General features: G+C 37.1%; 3 protein-coding genes across 4 annotated transcripts in view; 1 reads left to right on the top strand and 2 right to left on the bottom strand.

Annotated features, from left to right (window-relative positions):
- The first annotated feature begins 1,362 nt into the window (after positions 1–1,362).
- Positions 1,363–3,458, top strand: LOC117617242 (alpha-L-fucosidase 1-like). Its single transcript, XM_034346539.1, has 3 exons — positions 1,363–2,069; positions 2,166–2,405; positions 2,698–3,458. The coding sequence occupies exons 1-3, from the start codon at positions 1,528–1,530 to the stop codon at positions 3,395–3,397; spliced, it is 1,482 nt and encodes a 493-aa protein (XP_034202430.1). The 5' UTR covers positions 1,363–1,527; the 3' UTR covers positions 3,398–3,458.
- A 948-nt stretch (positions 3,459–4,406) lies between these two features.
- LOC117617239 (cytochrome P450 704C1-like) lies at positions 4,407–7,462 on the bottom strand. 2 transcript variants are annotated; one of them, XM_034346533.1, is made up of 6 exons: positions 6,527–7,462; positions 6,007–6,267; positions 5,616–5,906; positions 5,192–5,512; positions 4,878–5,081; positions 4,407–4,747 (listed from the first exon to the last, which is right to left on the bottom strand). In XM_034346533.1, the coding sequence occupies exons 1-6, from the start codon at positions 6,830–6,832 to the stop codon at positions 4,550–4,552; spliced, it is 1,581 nt and encodes a 526-aa protein (XP_034202424.1). In that variant the 5' UTR covers positions 6,833–7,462; the 3' UTR covers positions 4,407–4,549. The 2 variants fall into 2 exon arrangements, with proteins under 2 accessions (XP_034202424.1, XP_034202425.1); XM_034346534.1 differs by having other exon boundaries at positions 6,007–6,222.
- Positions 7,463–18,581: 11,119 nt separating this feature from the next.
- The window catches only part of LOC117617240 (cytochrome P450 704C1-like), a 19,980-nt gene continuing 17,711 nt past the window's right edge, over positions 18,582–20,850 (bottom strand). Inside the window, exons 4-6 of the mRNA XM_034346538.1 lie at positions 19,435–19,630; positions 19,011–19,331; positions 18,582–18,654 (exon numbers count right to left, since the gene is read on the bottom strand). Coding sequence (XP_034202429.1) covers positions 18,610–18,654; positions 19,011–19,331; positions 19,435–19,630 — 562 coding nt within the window. The 3' untranslated portion in view covers positions 18,582–18,609. The remainder of the gene's footprint in view (positions 18,655–19,010; positions 19,332–19,434; positions 19,631–20,850) is intronic.

The following is a 20,850-nucleotide window of genomic DNA, read 5'->3' as shown; positions in this document are numbered from 1 at the left end:
TCTGACAACGTTTAGTATAAAAGTTTAGAAGTGTTTTTTGGACTATAGAAGCGCTTTTTGGAGAAGTACTTCCAAGTGTTTTTGTTTTTTTGTTTTTTTTTTTTTGTAAGTACCATAAAGTGTATGGGCCAGATTGCTTGCACCTCGACTAATCCTCACTCGGAGAACTGAACTTGCCGCTGGCCACCAGGTGTTGTAACTGCTGGGACTCAAACTAGGGAGCAAACCCAGCTGAACCCCAGAGCCTTACCCAAATGGCGGACAAACCACTGGGCCACTCTTGGTGGTTTCTCAAGTGCTTTTTTATGAAGCACTTTGATTTCTTATGAAAATTTCAACATCTTTATAATAAAATAGCTTTTACTAAAAGCATTTATAAGCAGAAGTGTTTCCTTAAAAAAGAATCCTAAGTATCAAGACCCTAATTAAAGTGACATTTTGTCCTTCACGATTGAGCACAACCCTTTATGTTGCGCATGTTATGCACTGAACCGGCCATATTCCTTTCTCCAATAATTTCTTCAAGAAACTGTCACTAAACCGGCCAAATCTAGAAAGTTGGGACTCAGACAAGCCACGTAAAGGCTCACAGGAAAAGAAAAGGCAAACTAACCCGTGAATGATTGTATCATATACAACAAAGGATTGCACAGAATAAAGTGAAGCAAACAAAACTTGATGCGAAAAGGTTGATCGGATGTCGTGTCGTTTTTGCCTCCATGCTTGGCTTCCTCTAGTCGGAAAATATTCTTTACATCATGTTTGGTCCCAGTCCCATCTCTAAATCCCTCAATAATCTCTGAATTCTGTGTTAAATTCAGTCCAAATCAAATCATGTAGGCATTGCCCCATATGGAGAATCTTGATCTTGTCATGGTTGCTCATCTTTTTTTAGGATTGTTCATCAATTCGTACCTGATTTTCTTGGAAATTTCACTCCATCCAATTACATTCAGTTTAAAAGGTTCATAGATCAGTGCATATCAAGCCCTGAGTTTCTATTATCTATTCAGGTCAGTGTCAGTTACAGTTTGTATTCCTCCTTTGTTATCAATGAAAGCTTCTTCGTCCAAAAAAAAGCTGGATATTGCATATTCAATCCAGTCCAGTTGAAATTGGATTAAAACTAATGACTTAAAACAGAAATTTGATAACATACATTGATAGAACCCCGTTCGACCTTAACCCAAATGGACAGAGACTCAACAAACACAATACAATTCAACATCCCAACTAATACTAACTAACCTCCTAATATAGTCAATTAATTGCTAATGCAAAAAGACTGAAACACCCTTAGTATCCTATCATTCATGAATCATAATCCAGGTGAAACTTATCAGCTTAGGGCCACAATGGTATTATCAAAAGAAATTCAAAACCCTACCTAAACAATCGCTGACTCATCAGCAATCCATAAAAGAAATGCTTAAGCTTTACATTACTGTAATTCCACATTCCTATATAATACTGTTTCTCGCATTAAATACATAACTAAGAATAGAACTTAAAGAACCAAAGGGCATTATGCCTAAACTATGGTGCTTTTTGTCCACAGTCACACTCTTTCAACTATGCACTTTCACCTTCTCCAGGCTTGAGCTGGTGCCAACACCACCGTTGCCAATTCTGCCCCTTCCCTCATATGCCCAGCTGAAATGGCAACAAAGGGAGCTCATCATGTTCCTCCATTTTGGAGTGAACACATTCACAGACTCTGAGTGGGGCACAGGCCATGAAAACCCAGCAATCTTCAATCCAGTTGGGCTCAATGCAAACCAATGGCTGAGCACAGCAGCAGATGCAGGCATATCATTAGTCATACTTACTGCAAAACACCATGATGGGTTTTGCTTGTGGCCTTCTAAGTACACTGACCACTCTGTGGAAAAAAGTCCATGGAAAAATGGTCATGGGGATGTTGTGCAGGAGCTTGTCAATGCAGCCAAGCCCCTTGGGGTTGATGTTGGGCTCTATCTCTCACCTTGGGACAGGCATGATCAGAGATATGGGCATGAGATTGCATACAACCAATACTACTTAGCTCAATTGCAAGAGCTACTCAATAGGTAAGAGCCAGAGACAATCAAAAGTTAATGCCAAAATAATTAACTTTAGTAATTAAAGTTGAGAGTGCTTATTGATAATTTTCTTTTTCTTGATAGATATGGGAGTGTGAGAGAAATTTGGTTTGATGGAAGTAAGGGTAAGAATGCACCAAACATGTCCTATTATTTTACAGATTGGTTCTCCATGGTGAAGGAGTTGCAGAGCTCCATTAACATATTTTCTGATGCGGGTCCGGATGTTAGATGGGTTGGAAATGAGAAAGGCTTTGCTGGGAGTACATGTTGGTCCACCATTAACCGGACCTCTCTATCAATCGGAAATGCAAGCATTGAAGAGTAAGTACCATTTTCATTTTTTCTGTGCCTCGGGGGGAATCTGCTATATCTGGTTTGTACTGTGTCTGTGTGCAAGCCAAACTTCAGTTCTTGTTTTTCTAGTTCAAGCAAGTTCATTTTTCTTCTCTTTGTTAATCAAATTCAAGGTACTTTTTCTGTATATAATTAATTAAACCATGCTAATTTTCCGTCATTTTGGTAATGATTAATTGACAGCTGTGGCTGATTTAGCTTAATGTAGGAAAATGACATCTTAACCACCATCTAATCGATATCTTGTAATTGAATGCAGTTATCTCAACAATGGCGATCCAAAAGGGACAGATTGGTTGCCAGCAGAGTGCGACGTTTCGATCCGACAAGGATGGTTTTGGCATAAATCACAAACACCTAAGAGGCTAAGCCAGCTACTTGAAATTTACTACAACTCAGTGGGACGAAATTGTTTGCTGCTACTCAATGTGCCTCCTAACTCAACCGGGCTTATATCAGAAGTAGATGTTCAAAGACTGAGAGAATTTAGAAGGGCAATTGATACAATATTTTCTACCAATTTAGCAGAGAAGTGTTCTGTCAAAGTTAGTAGCCAAAGAGGAGGCAAAGGAGGAGGCTTTGGACCTGAAAATGTGCTAGACAGTGACCATTTGTGGACATACTGGGCTCCAAGGGATGATGACAAAGAGGGCCATTGGATTGAAATCAGAGGTACAGGCACAGATGGAGGGCTGAGATTCAATGTGATCAGGATTCAAGAGGCAATTGGGCTTGGTCAGAGGATCAAAAGGCATGACATTTATGTGGATGGTAAAAGAGTAGCAAATGGAACCACAGTGGGGTACAAGAGGCTTCACAGACTTGAAGAGGGAGTGATCCATGGAAAAATTGTAAAAATTAGAATTGAAGAATCAAAGGGATTGCCTTTAATTTCTTCCATTGGTTTGCATTTTGATCCCTTTTGGCACCCAAATCCAAATGGGCAGCGACCTCAATAAAAAGAGATGAAATAAAATAAAGAGAGCACTGATCTCGTGCTCTATTAATTTTTTTGTTAAAGCAATTTTTTGATGCCCATGCTCTGCTTTTTCTGTTTGAAATACCTTGTTTTCTATCCCAGAAAGAAGAAAAAGACAATAAAAACAGCACTGATTTATCTATCTTTGCCCGTGCCCAGCTCTGTTTGAAATTCCTTGTTTTCTGCCCTACAAGACTGACAAAAATAAAGCACTTTTTGCAACATTAAAGAAAGAAACCCACTTTGGAAATGGAAAGGAAACAATGTCAATTTCACATTGGAAAGTGAAGCAATGGACTATGGTTGGTGGTGAGTGTTCACTGGGATGTATAATCTTAACAACTATGGAAAGAAGCAATCACATAAAGCAAAGATTTTTAAAAATTTAATATCTTAAGGCCCAAGGCAGAAATCAAAGATTGTATTCCAGCCCTGGTTGGCCCAAGGCCACCCAACCCAAAACAGAGACATGGGCTTCTCTATTCAACACACGTGTACGGCTAGTGGATCACAAGATTGGGCCCAAGGCACGCAAACGGCGATCCTCCAAGCCCGAAGTTTAGTAGAGTAGAATTCTATAGTGAGGGCCTTAAGGTCCTTAGATGAGGCCTTTTCATTGAAAAAAATAAAATAAAAATTAAGGCCTTATTTCTTAACTATTGGATCAAATTGGTTAGCCGTTGTTCGATCAAAATTGGCTAGCTGTTGGATCACATTGGTTAGTTTAATTCAACGGTTAAAAAATAAGGCCTTATTTAAGGGCCTTATCACTATAGAACAAACCCTAAGCTAAGGTACGATTGGGAGTGAATGACACTCGATCTTTTGAATTTTCAGGTTGTTGTTGCTGGACCTTACTTGTGGCGAGCTGTTAATAAGATGTAGAGACTGTTAAGCAAATAAGATAACTCTCAGTCAAGGGTGAAAATGAAGTGTATAAAATCACTGGGATGGAAGAGAAGAAATAAATATATCATTGATTGACAACATAAGAGAAGATAATTATTTTTATTGAAGACCAATTATTCATAGTGATAAGGTTGTGAAGCAATGGTCCAATGGAAAACAATAATGATTACAATAGAACGCTGCTTCTTTTAGTGCGATCATTAAGAGCAATAGTGGAAGTTAATTAAGGGCTTGCATTCGCAAATCTTGGAGAGGCTTGCACATAAAGGCCCCCATCAATATGGTGGGTAAACTTGGTCCTGTAGTTGGCCACTTTGTTCTCATCCCTAAGCTTCAATATGTAGCTGCCTAGAAGCACAGCAGAGAAGATCATCATCTGTCTATAAGCAAACTCCTTCCCCACACAAATCCTTGGACCCGCCTGTGTAAACCATAATCAAATTTCTTCAGAATTACAATGATTTCGGTGTTCTGTTTGCCCCATCAAATCAAAAAAATAAAAATAAAAATAAAAATAGTGTAATATGTGTCAGTAACATTTTTTTCCTTACACTGAAGGCGATGAGTTTGAAAGAGCTTTCTTGCTGGACAAGGCCATTTTCGTCGAGCCATCTCTCTGGCCGAAATTCTTCTGCATAATCACCCCATATAAATTTCATCCTGCCCATGCTATAAGCGTGGTATCCCACAATATCCCCTTTTTTGACACTAAATCCATCTGGCCAAGTATCATCAGATGAACAAACCTTCGCATTCTATGACACCATCACATCACACAAACTTAATTTGTTCATTAATAAATCCAAATTCAAAAAAATTAAGCCAGCTCTTGCAATTAAAATTGCATTCAGATGCTTAAAATTACCAATGGAACTGCAGGGTAGAGCCTGCTTGTCTCAGTCAAAGCTGCAACCAGATATTGCATTTTGCTAAGGGTTTCTTCAGTAAGGTTGTCTGCAAGCTCATCAATGCTTGAATTATCTTTCAGATTTGTTGCCTCTCTAACTTCCTGTGCAATCTTTTCTTGGATATCAGGATGCTTGCAGACCATATAAATAAACCATGTAAGAGTGCTAGCCGCTGTGTCTTTTCCGGCAACAAACAGACTGAAAATAATGTCTCTGAGGTACTTTGGATCAGTCTGTCCTGATTCCAAAAGCCTCGAAAGAATGTCTCTTCTCTTCAACTGCCAGTGCCACTCATTCAGTTGCATTAATGATAATAATAATTAGTAATTCAATCAATCTAGAACAAAACAGATATGGACTGGAAGCCAAAAGATAACTCACATGTAGATCATCTCCTGAATTTGCAACTGTTTCAGTCTTGCTTTTGATTAAGTTATAAACAAACTCATCTGCCACTTTTATACTCTTCCTTAGCATGGCTTCTGATCCAATGTTTAACAACTTTTTAATCTTCCAGGAGAAATCAACGCAACGATACAAGGTCATCTCATTTGCTACATCAAAAGCATTGGAAAACCGGATAGCTTCTTTATTTGTCCCATGCATGGTGTCTACTTCGATACCAAGGAGAACCTTGACGATTGAATCTAAGGCTGCTTTCATAAACAAATCCTTCCAAAAAACAAACAAAACATCAAGATTAAAATATCTGAAAAAGAGATCAAATAACAATGCTATATATGTTATTATTGAAGAATTGAGGCAAGCTTACTTGGATCTCTATCACTTGGCCGGAGGTTGCAGCTTCAGAAATTATCCGAGCAAGTTTCAGACCATTGGTTTTGAAAACTGCACCGCTGAAGTCTCTCACGGATTTGGTTAATAATTCATTGCTTGCTACCTTCCTTTGATGTACCCATTTTGCGCCGTCCACGGCGAAGATCCCATCACCCAGACAATCTGACATAATGGTGTAGAGGTACAACCCCTGCAGCAGGTCAGGATTTGAAATCTTTGGCATGTTGATTTGCTTCTATAGAAACGTAACAATATATTTCACTAGTTTTAGTATATAAAATATATCTTAGATATAGAGGATAAGGTAGGAAATATGCATGTCCTGGGCTAGTAGTTACTGAAGAACAGTTGATAGATACTCTAATTAAAGTCTCCCCCCCAGTAGTTGACCTCTCTTCAAATGCGTGACGAAAGCATAAAAAGAAAATAATAATAATAATTAGAAATTTTCTAATAACATGAACTTCTCCCTAAAGTCTGATATATATACATACCCTGCCATAGTTTGAAAAGTTGGTTTTGAGGAAGTATTCCACATTTGCAGGGTCTGTGGTGAAAACATAATTTTGGAACAAGTTAAGCACCCGATAAGTTTTGTTTTTGAATGCTAACTCAGTCATGTAATCGTGTAGCCTAGAGAAGTTGATCAGGACGTTTAAGAAGGTTGTCACAACAGGATGGTATCTCTTTTTGTTCTCAGTACCCAATCTTCTGGTATGGGATCTGATCACAAGTAGAGCTAAAATTACTGTCAAACTTATTGCTATGGGAGTGGAAAGGAAATCCATGACAGAACTCATGGCTGGGAGGGACTGATGAAAAAGAGAAACCTTATATTATCATATATACACACTCACAAGGCAGAATTCAAGGCCTGGGGATGATGAAGAAAAGAAACACTTGTAGTATCATTATGTACAAAATTCATGTCTGATGTGACCGACAACAAATTTTAGATTTCAACATCTCCAACTGACATTTGGATAGAGTTTTAAAGCGGACCACAATCAGATATTCCAAGTTTTTCTTTATGACGATCGTCAATTTCTGCTCTGACACGACCTTACAGTTACCGACGTAGTGGTTCATAATCTTTATGATTCGAAATATGTCGGTGGCGTGGCTGTAAGAACCCAAAACGAGAAGTGGCAGAGAAGAATGGGAGACATAGTGGCTGGTTCTTGCATTCTTCGAGCCAGAGCCAGTGTAAATATGTAAGATTGTTTTCCTAAGACTTGCATTTGCGATTTACATATACAACTTTTTGAAGGAAACCCATGTTTAAAATCTTAACCAACATTAAAAGCAGCAAGCACAGAAAGCAAAAAAAATAGTTTCTTTTTTCTTTGCGGATATGTATTCTTGATAAATTAGCAACAATTAATTTCTTCGATATTTATTCTTGCAGTTCAGCTGTCCAGGCACGACAATACGAACTGGGCCATGCTCATTGAAGATGTTTATTTGTAGCGTGAACAGCTTCCTTCTCAGCTTTTACTTTGCAGCAGCTCAGCTTCAGTGACTGAGAATCGGTCGGCTACTTCAGCCGTCAGCTGTATCGGCATGGGGCTCTCTGCAGAGATTGCTTCTTTGCTGCTTTGGCAGTATTGCAACTAGGGGTGTATAAGATGCAATTCAATCCGCTCAAATCGACCGACAGGCCAATTCAATTTCAATCAGTTTTGATGATTTGGCAGATTTGATTGGATATGCTGACATGATTGGATTGGATGATCGATTATGAGAAGGAATTCTTGTAGATATGTCACCTGAACTTATACCTCAGTTTTAATTTGTCACCTTAAAGAAAAATTTAAGAGAAATGTTACCTTAATTTTTCAAAATTTATGATTTGTCATCTGACTTTAACATAATCCAATTTTTCTTACAGCAAGCACAGAAAGCAAAAAATAGTTTTTTTTTTTTCGTTTACAGATATGTAGTCTTGATAAATTAGCAACAATTAATTTCTTCGATATTTATTCTTGCAAATCAACTGTCCAGGCACGACAATAGGAACATCCAGTCAAATCCAATTTCAATTAGTTTTGATGATTTGGCGGACTTGATTGAAAAAGTTATGAATATTTTAAGTCATTTAATGAAGTTATGTTTAATGTATTATATAATCAAAATAATTTTTTATTATTATAGTATTAACCAAGGATAAATGTTTATTATTTTATTTTTCCATTATCAAAACATCATCCAATTCAATTTATATTGAATTGGATGTGAATGGACTAAATTGTCTTGGTTTTGAACTAACATACGCCCCAAATGGCAACTGCAGTTGGGCCAAGGCCACCCAACCCAACCCAAAATAATGACATGGGCTTCTCTATTCAACACATGTGGTCTGTGTAGGTCTCATCGATCACAGATTGGGCCCAATGGAAGTGAACAGTGATCCTCCTATAGAAACCTAAACCTTAGTACTGCTGGGATTGAATGAATGACACTCGCTCTTTTGAATTTTTAAGGGTCTATGACGTCGGATCCTGCCTTTAATTGAACTGTTACCAATTAACGGTGTAAATGAGTTAGGTATTCCAACTAACTCTTAACTTAGTAGTATTTCTATTTTCAATGTTATAAAAGATCTAAGTTTAAATCTTTCCTCCCCATTAATTTAAAAAGAAGAAAAAAGAGAGCAAATTATTAGCACATCTTACTCTTTTGTTATTACAAGGACAAAATTATATACACATCCAAGCAATTCAAGGAACGCACACATGACTTGGAGACCTATAGTCTCAAGTTCGAACTCTTATGGTACCTTAACAGTGTGTATGTAAGAAAATCCCCCTTCTCTAATATCGCTTGTGTGTGTGTGTATATATATATATATATATATATATATAAAGCTCACATAGTTACATGGGTGGTCCTAAGCTAAATGACTAGAATTTAACTCTTCCATTTTGGTTAGGGCAGAACCATGAATTTTTTAAGTTATTAGCTTAAAAATATAATAATAATTTTTTTGCACTTACATTTATGTACTCTTTCTAAAAATAGATACATTAAATTATATAAACCATGTTAATTCATAGCTCTAATGACTAAGCTTTAACATAAAACAAATACATATTAAATGCAACCGAAAAACACATATTATCAAAATGAAAATATGTTCACCAACATTATTTTATTTTTATTGCTACCCTGCAACTAAATTCATAAAGAATTAAAATCTTTTTGAACTTTAATAAGTTATTACATTTTGGACTATTTGATATATAGGTTTTTTTAAAACCCCTAAAGAGCTCCCTGGGCTACAGCCCACTGTAGCTTATAGGGTAGTTCCGCCATGCAATTAGGCTACTGAAAACCCTAGCCTCTTCTCTCAAAAAACACTATAGAGTTGTTTTCACTTTGAAAAGAGGAGAAGGGGGGGTTGTTTTCACTTTGAAAAGAGGAGAAGGGGGGGTTGTTTTCACTTTGAAAAGAGGAGAAGAGGGGGGGGGGGGGGTTGGGGGGTGGAGGAAGCCACTGTTCTTGCTCTCCCCTCTCCCCTCCTCTCTTCCCCTATTTTCAGAGACATAATGTTTCCCCTATTTCTTTTCGTTTTGTTATGATTTTCCTCTGCTTATCACAAACGAATGCGTCTTACCGTCAAATCTCCACATGCGTTTTAGTGTTGGATCTCTACCACCATCATTTTTTGGGTTTCTTCATTTTTTTTTTCAACGATCTAAACGTCTATTTTTCAAGTCTTCATTCCTAGATCATCCTTGAAAAAAAAAAAATTGAAAATTGAAAATCATTAAGGCATTTAATCAAAAAAATGGACAAACATAGTGCTTCAAGAAAAGATTAAAATAACAACCATCTAATTGAGTGGTCAATTAGTATCGGATTCAAGTGATTTTTTTACAGATATGATGTTGAGGGAATGTCTAAAAATTAAGCAGTTCGGATCATTAAAAAATAATGTGTAGTGGGCCCTACAATGGTGTCCTCAATTGAAGCTACCTTTTTTTCCTTTTGTGTGTGTGTGTGTGTGTGTGTGGTTTCTCCACTGTCCCAAAATTCATGTCTTAAGTGACTGCCAACCAACAAGGAAACCAACTAATTGACTGCTATTCAATCAAACATTCATAATGCAAGGCCTCCTTTGGCCACCACTTTTGTCCTTGGGAATATCTAAAAATTAAGTTGTTCGGATCATTGAAAAATAATGTGTAGTGAGCCCTACAATGGTCTCCTCAATTGAAGCTACCTTTTTTAACTTTTGTGTGTGTGGTTTCTCCACTGTCTCAAAATTCATGTCTTAAGTGACTGCCAACCAACAAGCAGACCAACTAATTGACCGCTATTCAATCATGCATTCATAATGCAAGGCCTCCTTTGGCCACCACTTTTGTCCTCTAAAAATTAAGTGGTTTGGATCATTGAAAAATAATGTGTAGTGGAATCTAAAATGGTGTCCTCAATTGAAGCTACCCCTTTTTCCTTTTGTGTGTGTGTTTTCTCCACTGTCCCAAAATTCATGTCTTAAATGACTGCCAACCAACAAGCAAACCAACTAATTGACCGCTATTCAATCATACATTCATAATGCAAGGCCTCCCTTGGCCACCACTTTTGTCCTTGGGAATTCCAAATAGTAATGTTTTTCTTTGTGGCGATCTTACGGATAATTTATACGTACTTTGATCACGACCTTAGAGCATCCATAATGATGCTCTCTATTTTGTTAGCTAAAATTTGGCTAAGAATATAAGAAAGCTATTTTAGGAGCTCTCTAAAAAATTCCAACTCCAACCATACTCCCTAATTTGGAGAGTCATAAATACTATAACTCTTTTTTTGATTGGACCATCTTTGTTAAAAAATAAAATAAAAAATAGTTAACATTAAATAAAGGTTTGAAATACTCATTAAATAAAGCATCATTAAATTGTAGGAAGTCATTAGGAGTCATTTCTCTCTCCTCGGATTTAGGAGCTCGTAGAGGACTCCCTATTTTAGGAGGTGGATAGGGAGCGTGGTTGGAGTTGCATTTTTACGGTAGCCCATTATAGATGGTCTTACAAACATAGTGATTTATATAAGGTTTAATTATGACTCGAAAATGTGGCGGTGGCGTAGTTAGGTCCTAGCTGTATATGTAAGAACCCCAAAAGAGAAATGGGAGAGAAGAAAAGGAGAGACAGGCTCATCATCTCCCATGTTTTTGCATTCTTCGAATCAGTGTAAATGGGTAAGATTGTTTTCCCAAGACTTGCATTTGAGTTTCTATCAGACTCTGGAAATAAAGGAAGCCCATGTTTTAAATCTTAAGCACCATCAAAAGCAGCAAGCACAGAGAGCAAAGATTATAATTTAAAGTAAAAGAGAAGAGAACCCCATATTTCACATTTGTTTGCTTAATAAAATAAATTGACTATTTTAACACACAACAAGCTATAATCTGGCAAAGAAAATACAAACCTAACTGTCGACTTGGTATGTTGAGAACTAGGAGTTCTCCAAAAAGGAAAGAAAAAATGATTTGGTAGGGCAGGAGGAGGGAAGTACGATTGAATGAGATGTTCTCAACTTTCAGAAAACATATGGCCATATAAGAGTAAAGTCTATCAGTAAGTATTTTCCGTTGACATTGAAATATAGTTCTTTTTCACTTGTTGGAGTTTCTGGTTTTGCAATTTCATAGTGCGAAGATGGGGGTGCACATTACAGTATAAAAATGCATCTGTTACGTTTTTTCTCTTTTGGTTGGGTTCAGATACAAACAAATACAAAGAAAACTACACAAACTACTACATATGTTTAGTTTTCTTCTGAGATTAAGATGTCAAAGCTGATTGAGGACTGAAGTCAACTTCTAAGGACAGAGACATTAGGATGGTTGAGCCTAAGAGCCTAATATAATAAATTGACAAACTTTTACACACAACATTTCCATTATAGAAAGGTTCAATATTTCTAACTAATAAATTTAGCAAAAGTTCAAAACTTGATGATTGACTTGGTCTGTTTGAGAACTTGAAGTTCTCGGAAAACAATAACTATATTTTATCATAATAGGGCTATAAAAGGCAATATTTCGTCCCTCAGGAAGCTCACACTGGAAGCTGAACGGCAAAGGAAAATCTGCTGAGAGGAGTAATGAGGACGTCCTACAACTGGTAAGATGTAGATTTGAGTTTCAGATGCAGTTGTTCCATCAATATTGCAATTTTTTTTTTGTAACTTTTTTGAGTCATGCATGTGTCATTTATAATGTTGTGTTTCATTGCTGTTCTATAAAATCATGGTAGGAAGCAGAAGCAACTGATAAGAAAGAATGGAAGCAGGAGATTACCAAAAAACTTCACCAGAAAGTGGCAACAGGGTCAGAAAACTTGGAACATTTATAAAGTCCCAAAAAACCTTCGAAAAGTCAAGGATGAAGCATACAACTCTCGTATTGTCTCAATTGGACCCTTCCATCTAGGCAACCATGCCCTTGTAGCTATGAGACATCATAAATGGCATTACATGCAATATTTTTATGCACGAATAGAAGTTCATCCACAATCCCTCCAATGTTTAGAAGTGTGTACAAATGCTATTTATGATTTAGATGAAAAGGTTCATGGATGCTATTCCGAAAAGATAGACCACATTGATAAGAATGTGCTAGCAGAAATCATGTTACTAGATGGTTGCTTTATATTGGAACTTTTCCTCAGGTATGATCAACACTTAAATATGAAGTTAGAAGACGAATCTGATCCGATATTCAATAGTGCTTGGATGATTGCAGCTCTTCGCCATGATCTGATATTACTTGAAAACCAGATCCCCTTCTTTATTCTCAAAAGTTTGTACGATGCTATGAAGTCTCATCTTAAGGGTACACCAAAATCTGTCACTAGCCTTGCTCTTAAGTTCTTTGAAATGAACCAAAAGTCAACAAAAGAAGAGCCTGACACAAAAACCATCATTTGCTTCATCTTTTGCACAAATTTTACCTCCCAAATTTAGATTCCATAACAACAAATCACCAACTGAAACGCAGTGCTACAGAGATCCGACCTGGTCATATCTCAATCTCAGTCTGTTGAATTGACTTCTCACATTCAACATGTTTCTACAATACATCTAACTTCAGGGATTCCTAGGCCTGAACAAGCAGCTGCAACCAATATTAAAACATGGGGATTCGATTTTAGTGCTTCAAACCTTTTAAGGGCTGGGATTGAGTTTGAAAAAGGGTTGTCGGAGGACCATTTGTTAAACATAATCAAGGGAATAATCAGAATTCCACCAGTGGACATTCACTTGACATCAGATTCACTCTTTAGGAACCTGCTCGCTTTTGAGCAATGCAGCCTTAGAAGTACGCATCATATTACGTCGTATTTGATCCTCATGAAGAGTCTCATTAGTTCCACACGGGATATAAAACTACTAAGGGAAAGAGGGATCATAAATCTATTAAATCACAGTAGTGTTGGAGACCAAGAATATTTCACTGAATTCAAAACTATATTGGACATGGTTGTTGTGAAGGACTTCTGTTTTGGTAAGTTGTGTGACCAAGTGAATGCATACTGTAAGTCTTGGTTGCCTTGGAGTAAACACAAGATAACGACCAGGGTGCGATTTAGGAGACATATAAACTTCCTTTACTGCACGTACTTCTCTAGTCCATGGAGTATCATATCATCCGTTGCTGCTGTGGCCCTTTTCGTTCTCACGGTCATACAGACATACTATAGCATTCACTCTCGCTAATGTAAATTTGTTGGCCATCCATCGAGTTTATCAGTCATCTATGTAATTGATTCCTCTTCTATAATGAGTCTATATATGTATGTTGTATCTAGTTTCACAATTTATGTGTTATTTTGTGGATCCGGAAATGGATCACTAGAAAAAGGACTTGATGGCATCAGAAAGTTTTTGTGCAAAAAGTTTGTGCTGAAGTGAAGTGATTAAAGCAATGGGATTGATTGGTTGGTTTGTTTCTCTTTAAAATGCAGGAAACTGCACCGGCTCTAAATGCAGAGGAGCTTTTCTACTAAATTTGAACACTCATCGAAACAGAAATACTCATTGACAGATTTACCATGCTTTTGAGAATATCAAAAACTATATATATATATATAAGTCGTGATCTTTTTACATTTGAAACTAGAGAAACAGAATATCTCAAACCAAAAAGACAGAAAATAAAAAATGCTTGGCAATGCATTAAACAAAAACTTACCTAGACTTGGGACTTATTCAAGCATTAAACTACCAATTTAATTTCACTTCTGAACAAAGAGCTCCTTTTCTTCTCTGAGTTCTGCAGAGGCTTTGCCACAGATGAGTCACTTTGCTTGAAGTAGCTTCTCCTTCACCATATTACAGCATATAAGTTTTCTTTAAGAAGCATATAGGTCCTGGCAAATGACACAGTTCTCTGAGATCAATCTCGCCATGACGCTTCCCTCTTCAATGGCCAACTGTCTACTTAATTTGTTCCATAGGTGCACAGCTTAAGTCTCCCTTGCATTTAGCTCATTTAGTGTGATTTCCACCGCTCTTGACTCCGATTCCCTCTCGGGCTTCCTGAAGATCCTGTGTATCCTAATCCAGTCCAATGGATAGAATGCCTTAAGAGGCAATGTTGTAAGGTTATAATCCAGTGACCTTCCACTCCTTTCTAGTCTTGCAATCACTAGGCTAAACTGCGTTGATTAGAACAGTGATTAAATATCTTGTTACATGTAAGAATTTCTTGACTTTGTTAGTTGAAAGCTATAAATAATAAAATAAAATAAAATATCTAATTTTTATTAGCATTCGTTGGATTTTCTGAGAACATTAAGAATTTTAGAGAACCATTTTAAATTAAGTAAATTTAGGTTTTGTCCATAAAAAAAACTTTCACTTTTAAAAAAAGCCAAAGCTTTTTCAAAAAAGACAGAAAAACCTCTTTACTTTCAAACCAAAGACATACAAATGTAAAGAATTCCTTAGGAAATCAAAAAATAAATAAGAGCAATTTTGTCCATTTTGGCTTCTTTTAAAAATTTTCTCTCTCCTTTGGTTTTTTTCAAAGTCTCCCTTTAAATTACAAACTGCCCTTTATAATTTATAATTTATATTTTTTCTGTTGGGTGAAAAAGGTATATGCAAATCTTTTGGGCTTGAGGCTTGTGAATGAAGCCCATCGTTTTGGGCCTTTGGAGTTAATAATACAAGCCGAAAGCCCACCAAACGGTCTCTAAAACACTTTCGCTGTCAAACCAACACGGTTTATCTCAAGCTCGCATTTCGTTTGCCACTTTGGATCCTCTCTTCCACTGTCTTGTTCTCAATCTCGGCAGCTACTACCCATTAACCATTTCAGACACATAAAATGCAAATTTGTACCCCCGTTTCTTGCTCTCTCCTGTTCTTTAAATGAAGGTAGCATGGGGATTCAATTTTTGCACTTCAATAGTTTTTAGTTTCTGGGATTGAGCTTGAAGTTGGATGCTTTTATGGTGATGGCGGGTTATGCTCAAATCACCGTTATTTTTTTGTTAATCAGGGACCATCCAGGCAACCTGTGTGCAGGTAAAGCTTGGACCTTTGTTACTGGTCTAGTTAGGGAGGCTAGAGTATCTTTCAAGTGTTGATGCTTGCAAAGATGTAAGATTTTTCAATCCAAAAACTGATGGTATGGGACGAGACAAGAATCTGCTTCAAGCTGGGACATTCAAATAGCTATGAATTCTTTTCTTTTGCTTCAGATTCGAAAAATCGGCCTAGGCGGATCTAGGCGTGTCTGGGCGCCTGGGCGGGTATTTTTTTTTTCTCTGACTTTAAAAACCTCACGTTGTTGCTTCTTTCTCTCTCACGAGTCGATCACCACCACCAGGCCGCGACGACCCCTCGCCCACACCCGCGACCCTCTCTGTAATAATGGAACTATGAACTCTCCTAGAGAGATAGTGGGTTTTGCTACATGTGATGTGACTAGGTGAGTCAAATGCCTAAGCATATAGGCTTCACCTTCACCATCTTATGGCACAAAAATTTCCTTAAGAATTATACATATCAGGTCAAATGACACAGTTGTCTGAGACTAGTCATAATTCTTGAAGCCAAGTTTCACCTGGGGTGTTCTTGACTAGAAAGGACAGGTCTGGTGTTAATGCTATTACTTTGAATCCTCGATCGAGAAGCGGCTTCAGGATTCTGTATCCACTTCCTGAATCCATGCTTTTTGATAGGATCATCAAATCAAGCACCCTTTAGGATTGAATTCAAAGAGAATTCATGGCCATGGAGAACTCATATCATATAGAACTTGTAAGCCAAATAGATTGCATATAAGAGAACACTACCTTGTTCTGTAGCCATTGGAATGATTGAAAGAGTAACTTGACACACAGCACAACTCCTCAATATCGCTTTCTGTATACTCTGTCACAGATGGGGTATGAGCTCTTTTGAGTGGGTGATGCGATATGAGCAGGGACTATGTATTTATATGCATCAGTCGGGACTCCTTGCCCATCAAGGAGTCCTCAACCTCTCCTTATTGCATATTAGGAGTTCTAATCCACTATAAATTAGGAACCTTAGCAATTGGACTTGAACTGAAACACTTCTCTCCAAGACTTACAAGTCCTAATTCCTAGTCTCCACGTTGGTTTGGAACTCTATGTTGATTAGTAGACCACTTGAGTGAGATTTAAAACATAAAAATCTTACATTCTCCCACTTGGTCAATAATCAACAAAACCATGTTTTGACTACTTTATGGCCATGGAAATCGATTAAACTGTATTCCTAAACAAGCTCTTGGTCAACTATGAAAACAAGCATTGGATCATCAAGGTGCCTTGAATATAAAACATCCAGGACCTTTATAACCACATATACCTATCTGCACAGCCACATAAAGCTTCCGTCAAGATTAGAACACAAGATGAACATGACTTTTCTTTAAAATGCTTTATATATCATTACCATCTGCAGTCCATTCTTTAAGAGATTACAAGATCTCCCTTTCCAAAATAACTCTTTCGTGAGTAAGTATCTAGTGTAGTTATTGAAGCTAGCTTGTGTACACTTGATACCAACTGAAATCACTTGTTTAAACAAATTAAACACAGAATCAAATAATAAGAAAACTGCACTTTAAGTGAAACTCAATCAAGGTTCTCAAATAACAAAATGCAAGCTACCAAAATGAAAAAAAAAAAAGAAAAAAGATTCTGCAACAGACTCCCACTAGTCCTCCCTATCAAAACTGGACACCAATCCCATGCTTCTTACACGTCCATGAAAAACACCATTTGGCAGACCCTTAGTTAACGGATCAGCGATCATGAAATGTGTACCAATATGATCAAGCTTCACAAGGCCATCTCTGATATTTTCTCTAACTGATAGATATTTAAACTTCAAATGTTTAGTGCCTGATGATCTTTTGTTGCTTTTGGTGAAGAACACTGCAGCACTATTATCATTCCAAATCTGAACTGGTCTTTCAATTGAGTCAACAACCCTCAAACTTGTGATAAGGTTCTTAAGCCAGATAGCTTGACTTGCAGCTTCATAACATGCAATGTATTCAGACTGCATAGTGGAGGTTGCAGTGTGTGTTTGCTTCACACTTTTCCACGAGATAGCTCCTCCTCCAAAAAGAAATACATAACCAGAAGTGGACTTTAGAGAATCCACACATCCTCCTAAATCTGCATCTGCATAACCAAACAACTCCAGATTCTCTGCTGAAAATTGAAATAGGAGGGTTTTCTGATGTATGATTTACCACTGCATGCTACTGGTCTACACGTCGTGCAGTGCTGGTCCTTAGTTTGGCAATTTTTTCGCATCTAGTGTATTCTAAATTTGTTATAAAAATGTTTGTTTCAATGATGCATCAGTCTTTAAACATCTGGACATAAATACCAATTACATCCTTGTATCAATTTAGAGCTTAATATAAGAATAGGCCACATTTCTAGCTACTTATTTGGACTTTCTTTATATCCAACAATGATATTAAAGAGGGGCATTCTCATCATCTTAAGAAATGAACTCCTATAATAATATTTGTGACTGAGAAATTCCATTCTTTCTCTCACTAATTAAATAGCTTTGTTTGTTTGTTTGTTTTTTATGGACGAGAAATAAGGCATTCGAACTTGAAACATCTTTCAACATTGGTTTAACATTATAGGTTCATCACGTAAGAGAGAATTACTTACACGTATATGTATGAGAGAATATTTTAGGGATTTGTAAATGCACCTAAGGTTTTGATTAGCACACCCACCACATTTTGAATTCAATCCCAAAATTTCTTACATTTGAGTTTCTATCATACTCGGGAGATAAACAGGGATTAGAATTGTGTGATCAAATACGTAAAAGACTAGGCTGCTTCTTTTCTTTTGATAATTAACAATAAGTATATAGAAAGTAGTGCAAGTTTAAGGCAAATATCTAATTAAGGTCTTGCATTGCATGCCCAAATCTTGGAGAGGCCCCCATCAATATGGTGGGTGAACTTGGTCCTGTAGTTCGGCCTCTTTGTTCTCATCCCTCAGCTTGAATATGTAGCTGCCTAGAAGCACAGCACAAAAGATCATCATCTCTCTATAAGCAAAGTCCTTCCCCACACAAATCCTTGGACCTGCCTGTGTAAACCATAAATCAAATTTCTTCAGAATTACAATGATTTCGGTGTTATGTTCGCTCCACCAAACCAAAACAAAACAAAATAAAAAACAAAGTTTGTGTAATATGTGTCAGTGATGATATCATCACATCACCCCATATAAATTTCATCCTGCCCATGCTATCCCCTTTTTTGACACTAAATCCATCTGGCCAAGTATCATCAGATGAACAAACCTTCGCATTCTATGACACCATCACATCACACAAACTTAATTTGTTCATTAATAAGTAATAATAAATAAAGGATCCAAATTCAAAAAATTAAGCCAGCTCTTGCAATTAAAATTGCATTCAGATGCTTAAAATTACCAATGGAACTGCAGGGTAGAGCCTGCTTGTCTCAGTCAAAGCTGCAACTAGATATTGCATTTTGCTAAGGGTTTCTTCGGTAAGGTTGTCTGCAAGCTCATCAATGCTTGAATTATCTTTCAGATTTGTTGCCTTTCTAACTTCCTGTGCAATCTTTCCTTGGATATCAGGATGCTTGCAGACCATATAAATAAACCATGTAAGAGTGCTAGCCGCTGTGTCTTTTCCGGCAACAAACAGACTGAAAATAATGTCTCTGAGGTACTTTGGATCAGTCTGTCCTGATTCCAAAAGCCTCGAAAGAATGTCTCTTCTCTTCAACTGCCAGTGCCACTCATTCAGTTGCATTAATGATAATAATAATTAGTAATTCAATCAATCTAGAACAAAACAGATATGGACTGGAAGCCAAAAGATAACTCACATGTAGATCATCTCCTGAATTTGCAACTGTTTCAGTCTTGCTTTTGATTAAGTTATAAACAAACTCATCTGCCACTTTTATACTCTTCCTTAGCATGGCTTCTGATCCAATGTTTAACAACTTTTTAATCTTCCAGGAGAAATCAACGCAACGATACAAGGTCATCTCATTTACTACATCAAAAGCATTGGAAAACCTTATTGCTATGGGAGGTAACGGAGATCATAAGTATAGCTAAAATTACTGTTGCTATGGGAGGTAACGGAGATCATAAGTATAGCTAAAATTACTGCTAAACTTATTGCTATCGGACGTAATGAAGTGGAAAGGAAAGCCATAAAACTCATGGGGATGATGAAGAAAACACTTCTTACATGTATATATAGAAGAGAAAACCCTTTTTTTTTTTTGGGTGTGTATGTGTTCTCTGTTTTCTGTTAGAAAAGTCAGACAAATTAAGGCAACTTTCAGTTTTCTCTGTTTTTTTTTGGGTTTGTGTATATTCATCTAAGCTATATATGGATATACGTAAAGGGCTAGGCTTCCTTCACAACGATAACAACCAATACAATAAGAATACACTCACATGTATATATAGTAGTATAGCCGCCCGGCTATACTATTTATTTGAATTTTAAGAAAATAGTATAGCCGTTCGGCTATACTCTTTTTTTGCATTTAAAAAATTGTAGGGCTTAGGGGCTTAGGATTCTTTGACACGTGGGCTTAGGCCTTGGCCATGCCTTTTTATATCTATAGTAGTATAGCCGCACGGCTATACTATTTATTTGAATTTTAAGAAAATAGTATAGCCGTTCGGCTATACTCTTTTTTTGCATTTAAAAAATTATATGGCTTAGGCCACTTTGACACGTGGGCTTAGGCTTTGGGCCGGCCTTTTTGTATATATATAATAGTATAGCCGCACGGCTATACTATTCATTTGAATTTTAAACAACATAGTATAGCCGTTGGGCTATACTCCTTTTTTTGCATTTAAAAAATAGTATGGCTTAGGCCTCTTTGGCACGTGGGCTTAGGATTCTTTGACACGTGGGCTTAGGCCTTGGCCATGCCTTTTTAGATACATATAGTAGTATAGCCGCACGGCTATACTATTTATTTGAATTTTAAAAAACATAGTATAGCCGTTGGGCTCTACTCCTTTTTTGAATTTAAAAAATAGTATGGGTTAGGCCTCTTTGGCACGTGGGCTTAGGATTCTTTGACACGTGGGCTTAGGCCTTGGCCACGCCTTTTTATATATATAGCAGTATAGCCGCACGGCTATACTATTTATTTGAATTTTAAGAAAATAGTATAGCCGTTCGGCTATACTCTTTTTTTGCATTTAAAAAATTTTATGGCTTAGGCCACTTTGACACGTGGGCTTAGGCTTTGGGCCGGCTTTTTTGT

The sequence above is a fragment of the Prunus dulcis genome, chromosome 2, assembly GCF_902201215.1.
Source record: "Prunus dulcis chromosome 2, ALMONDv2, whole genome shotgun sequence".
In the NCBI taxonomy this organism is placed as follows: domain Eukaryota; kingdom Viridiplantae; phylum Streptophyta; class Magnoliopsida; order Rosales; family Rosaceae; genus Prunus; species Prunus dulcis.
This window is presented reverse-complemented; position numbering and strand designations above follow the sequence as displayed.

Bases quoted from the DNA above. Each gene is read 5' to 3' on its own strand.
- LOC117617242 (XM_034346539.1), top strand. From the start codon at position 1,528: ATGCCTAAACTATGGTGCTTTTTGTCCACAGTCACACTCTTTCAACTA. The intron at 2,070-2,165 runs GTAAGAGCCAGA...TTTTCTTGATAG, and splicing joins TTGCAAGAGCTACTCAATAG to ATATGGGAGTGTGAGAGAAA. The intron at 2,406-2,697 runs GTAAGTACCATT...AATTGAATGCAG, and splicing joins GGAAATGCAAGCATTGAAGA to TTATCTCAACAATGGCGATC.
- LOC117617239 (XM_034346533.1), bottom strand. From the start codon at position 6,832: ATGAGTTCTGTCATGGATTTCCTTTCCACTCCCATAGCAATAAGTTTG. The intron at 5,907-6,006 runs GTAAGCTTGCCT...GTTTTTTGGAAG, and splicing joins GCCAAGTGATAGAGATCCAA to GATTTGTTTATGAAAGCAGC. The intron at 4,748-4,877 runs GTAAGGAAAAAA...TGGTTTACACAG, and splicing joins TCAAACTCATCGCCTTCAGT to GCGGGTCCAAGGATTTGTGT.